This window comes from Tachysurus fulvidraco, chromosome 8, assembly GCF_022655615.1.
Source record: "Tachysurus fulvidraco isolate hzauxx_2018 chromosome 8, HZAU_PFXX_2.0, whole genome shotgun sequence".
NCBI lineage: Eukaryota > Metazoa > Chordata > Actinopteri > Siluriformes > Bagridae > Tachysurus > Tachysurus fulvidraco.
The window spans coordinates 24,295,453-24,300,374 of record NC_062525.1 but is presented as its reverse complement, the minus strand read 5'-3'; the positions used below and the strand labels follow the sequence as shown (position 1 = coordinate 24,300,374).

At 41.5% G+C, this 4,922-nt stretch overlaps 1 protein-coding gene across 17 annotated transcripts in view; it reads left to right on the top strand.

Annotated features, from left to right (window-relative positions):
• Positions 1-3,245, top strand: part of mapta (microtubule-associated protein tau a) — a 30,452-nt gene extending 27,207 nt beyond the window's left edge. For 15 of the 17 annotated variants that reach the window (XM_047817615.1, XM_047817614.1, XM_047817616.1 and 12 more), the window contains one exon: positions 901-3,245. In XM_047817615.1, the coding sequence (XP_047673571.1) occupies positions 901-1,098 (198 nt within the window). In that variant the 3' untranslated portion in view covers positions 1,099-3,245. The remainder of the gene's footprint in view (positions 1-900) is intronic. The other 2 variants (XM_047817612.1, XM_047817613.1) reach the window with 2 other exon arrangements.
• The last annotated feature ends 1,677 nt before the right edge of the window (positions 3,246-4,922 follow it).

Sequence of the window (4,922 nt, the reverse complement as noted above, 5' to 3'; positions counted from 1 at the left end):
TCATTGTTGTAATTGTCACAGATGTATATTTAAACAGAGCACGGGCCACATTACAATGATGACCAGAATTTGCCGTGTTGTAACTGACACGTGCTATACAATAACAATACATGAAAAATCATACACTAATACCTGACTTAACACTTACTTAAATATAAGCTAATGCTTACTTAAATATAAGCTAATGTTAGTGTCACACACTAACGAAGCTCTAACCTTAACTATGACAGTAGTCTGATGACGTAATGCATGAATAACGAAAAATTCTTACTTTCATAACTTAAACTGATCTTTTTTACTGAATGTACAATAAGATGCAATAATAATAATAATAATAATAATAATAATAATAATAATAATAATAATAATCCAACTACATTAATGCTCTGGGTGAAGGAGAGTGGCACTTGGAAGAGCGCTGGGTCCTAGTGTCGTCGTTGATTAGTTGATCGGTGATTAGTCCATGCCTTAACTCAACATTAGCTCATATTTAATTAAATATTAAATCAGGTAATAGTGTATGTTTTTTTATGTATTGTTATTGTACAGCGTTAGCGTTTTTCCCTTCGCCACAAGGGGGCGTCTGTAATATTATTGTAATATTAACATTTTCCATGTTTTTACTCTCATCTCCTCAGAAATCCCATAATCAGTGAAAGAGGATTTCAGTCCAAAACAAAAATCGGTTAACATGAAATCTTTTATATAACCTCTTCTTCCCTTTAAGGGCAGATCGGTTGAAGTGTAAGACAACAAGAGCAACAAATCCCTATACAATAAAGACACAGGAATGTAACTACACAGTACACACACCACACAGACCAGCATGAGGGGTTAGAACCCTTATGTTCCTTGAAGACCGAGTGAACATTAGGGGTTTTTCTTTTTCGCTCGTTCCAGATTGAGACACATAAGCTGATGTTCCGGGAGCAGGCGAAGGCGCGGACTGACCACGGCGCTGAGATCATCTCCCTGGAAGAGTCTCCCCAGCAGCTCAGCACTGTTTCGTCCTCTGGCAGCATCAACATGTCTGACCCACCTCAGCTCGCCACCCTTGCGGATGAGGTGAGCGCGTCGTTGGCCAAGCAGGGCTTGTGATCTCTCCCCTTGTCCTCAGTCCACAGTCCTACAACCTATTTGTTACAGTCACTTACAGACATCGGAAAGTCTCCATTTCTGTTGCCGACGAGGATCCCGGATCGAGGAGCCCCTCGTTATCACTGTTCGAGATTTACAACGTCATTTGTCTCTTTAGCTGTACCTCCTACGTACGATTATTATTTCCTTCTTTTACTTTACCGACATCAGTCCTGCTTTCTAAACCATTGGTTTGAATTGTTTGATCAGTCCCAGCTTCCCAAAACTGCAAAAAAATTATCGGACGGTCTGGTAAGAACGGAAAATCCAGGTCTATATTTTCTCGTCTCGCTTATAGAAGGTTTTACGTTCATTCAGAAAAATGAAAAGCATGAAGTAAGAATTAAAATCGTAACCCAGTGAAACGGGGTGTTGTAGGAACTCCGAGGAAATACTTTTATTGTTTGTCCAAACGTTACGTCGTGTCCACGATACAAATATCTCGAAACTAAATGGGATTCATGAGATATTTCGAGTGGATTCGGCGAGCTCCATGTAAACGAAACGTCGTTTGTCGGCCACTTTTCTTACAGTATTATTCTGTGGATATGAGATGTATTTGGTATGGGAAAAAAGTGTTGAGCCTGCTGGCAGTCTTAAGTTGTTTTTTTTCTTTTCTTTCTTTATCGTCAGTACCACATTGTAGATGCGTCTCCTATTTAACCTTTTCACTATCTGCAGCTTTGCGATGTAGCTTTGGTGATAATAATTCACTTACATTTATATTCCTGAATGCTTTTACATTAAGTCTTTTCACCTTCGCCCAATGTTAAGAAATTGAAGTTACTGATTTTACTAAAAAAAAAAAAAAAAAAAAAAAATCTGAATGATTTCGAAATGATTTTTTTTTTTTTTTTTGAATGGCGTTTATCATTACAGTAATGAACAAGCTGCTGTTGGCTGGTGATTTAGAACCGTGTGCTTTGGTGATAATTCAGTCGTAGGGAAAGATTTTAAGTTCAAATGCTTCATGAAATTAGACTGCATACTGTACGACAAGTGTATCTTTAACCCAGAAGTGTTTTGTATTCATTTCGTGCTTTGTTCATGTTCATGCCCAAACTCTTGTACTGTGAAAAGTTGGTCATTGAGCGCGAACGTCAAAACGTTTCTTTCCTCGCTGACCTGTCTGTCACGTTTTGCGCGTTCACGGTCTAGTGTTTTTGTCTACATTGTCCTTCAAACCCCAGTTGAAATGCATGGAAGACACATTGTCTATGCTCCTGTTTTAATCTACGTTTTGTTTTTTTTTTGTTTTAAAATTAAGCTACAAAATCAAGCTTCCAACCAATGACACTGCTCAGATTGTCCCTTAGTCGCCCAGCCTGCGTTGTCCCAGCACGCGCATCACGCTTCGAAGTGTCCATCGACGCTCCTTGCATGCTTCTGCATCACCTCCGAGTTTAAACACCGTTCTTTTTACCGTATATTCCGTAATCGGGATCGTGCTTTTTTTCTGCACCGCATAGCCGTTAGAAGGGAATATACTACCCAAAAAAACAACCCCCACACCACCCCTTTCTTTATGATGGAGGAGGAGCTGTATAGATAGCGTTAGTTATATAATCCGTGTGTATTAACGTTTAGGATTCGTCTATTTGCCAAGGAATACCGAGTGCTGAAAAAAAATGTACAAAAAAAAAAAAATTATTATATATAGCAGAGCAGTTCAGCGGTTGTTACTCGCACCACGATAATCTGCATGCTAAGTTATCTGGTCTTTTCTCTTTGTTGGTTTGTTTTCTATGGATCAGCAATGTGTTTCTGAATGGTCTTTGATGGGGTTTGTATATTGTATGTGGTACTGTATGTGGGCTACTGGAAGTTTTGCCCCCGGGGTGAAAGAAGTTGTGTTTTCCGTGTACAAGAGTGTGTCAAGGGGGAAAGGAACCGCAATCCTGAAATGACCTTGTAAAGATGGAAGGCCACCACTTTGAGCGTAATGGTGGGTTTGCCATCCTGCCGTCACTGACACCGTTCACCTAATTCTGCGCTTGTACATTTTAGCTTGAGAAATGTGATTTTCAATATTGTTCTTGTGTGTTTTAATAATAACTGATTCTTGTTAATGTACATGTGAATTTGGAAATAAAGGATATAAAGAATAACTCTTCTCTCGGCTGATGTTCCTTGACTGGTATTAAAGGTTTCTTTTCTACTTAACATGAAAGTGACGTGACGTACGGCGACCCGTACTCAGAATTCGTTCTCTGCATTTGACCCATCCAAAGTGCACACACACACACACACACACACACACACACACACACCCGGAGCAGTGGGCAGCCATTAATGGGGAGCAGTTGGGGGGTTCGGTGCCTTGCTCAAGGGCACCTCAGTCTTGGCCGGCCCGAGACTCGAACCCACAACCTTAGGATTACGAGTCAGACTCTCTAACCATTAGGCCACGACTTGCCCCCCTAACGCCGGGGTTTGTTACTTGGCCGGGAGGAACCTTGCCAAAAAATGGTTCCATGCAGGTTCCTTGGAGAGTGGATGTGAATCACTGGGTGTGATTCCTGGGCAGAAAACTCAAACCAAGCAACACTCAGTCCCAAGTCCCAAGTCTGGATAAAAATGGGAGGGTTGTATCAGGAAGGGCATCTGATCTAAACCCTGTTCCATAATCAAATATGGACCATTGTGATGACCCTGAACTGGGAACATCATGGAGGACAAGGAGAATAAGAACAGCACCAATCTCTGTGTAAATAATACAAGAGGTTTTTACAATGACGTGTTTTAGAAAAAAATGAAATAAAATGTTGAAATTTGTGAAATAGTTTACGACAAAATGTAAAACAGAGTAAATAAGCGTCACTGGTCACAACATGATGTCATACGTTGGCGATTCAAAGGATCGATGCTAAAACGAACGACTGCTGTTTCACAGGAGTCTTTACACAGACATATTCAGAAAAAAACATCATACTCATTCATTCATTTTCTACCGCTTATCCGAACTACCTCGAGTCACGGGGAGCCTCAGGCGTCATCGGGCATCGAGGCAGGATACACCCTGGACGGAGTGCCAACCCATCACAGGGCACACACACACTCATTCACTCACACACAATTTTCCAGAGATGCCAATCAACCTACCATGCATGTCTTTGGACGGGGGAGGAAACCGGAGTACCCGGAGGAAACCCCCGAGGCACAGGGAGAACATGCAAACTCCACACACACAAGGCGGAGGCGGGAATCGAACCCCCAACCCCGGAGGTGTGAGGCGAACATGCTAACCACTAAGCCACCGTGCCTCTAGAGATCAACACAAACACATTTAAGTACAAGTCTAATATTAATCTGGAACTTTTTGTTTCTTTTGTTCTGTAAAGCTGCTTTGAGACAACGTCCGCTGTTATAAGTGCTATAGAAATAATGTCCTCAATCTAACGGTACTTATTTTATTTATCTTTAGAGCATTATTTGATACAACCATCTTCATAACCTTAATGTTAACCCCTCGTACGGAGTTCAGTACCTGCCCCCCCGTTATTCCTGATTTCTACACTGTCCGGTGTCCCCCGTGTCCAATCAGAGAGACTCCCGTGTCCATGAGAAACAGACCTCGATCCTGCTCTTATCATTTCTACAACACGTACTGAGGAAAGAAATTTCACCGCGTTACGATCCGATGGCTTCCCACGTGTCTGGCGTAACGATCACGTCCTCGGTGATCACACCAGCGTCCGTCAGACCCACATGTCAGAAACTACAAGTCATTAAAACAAGCACCAGTTGGATGGGTTTGATTTTTTTTTGGTTTGTTTTTTTTTTAA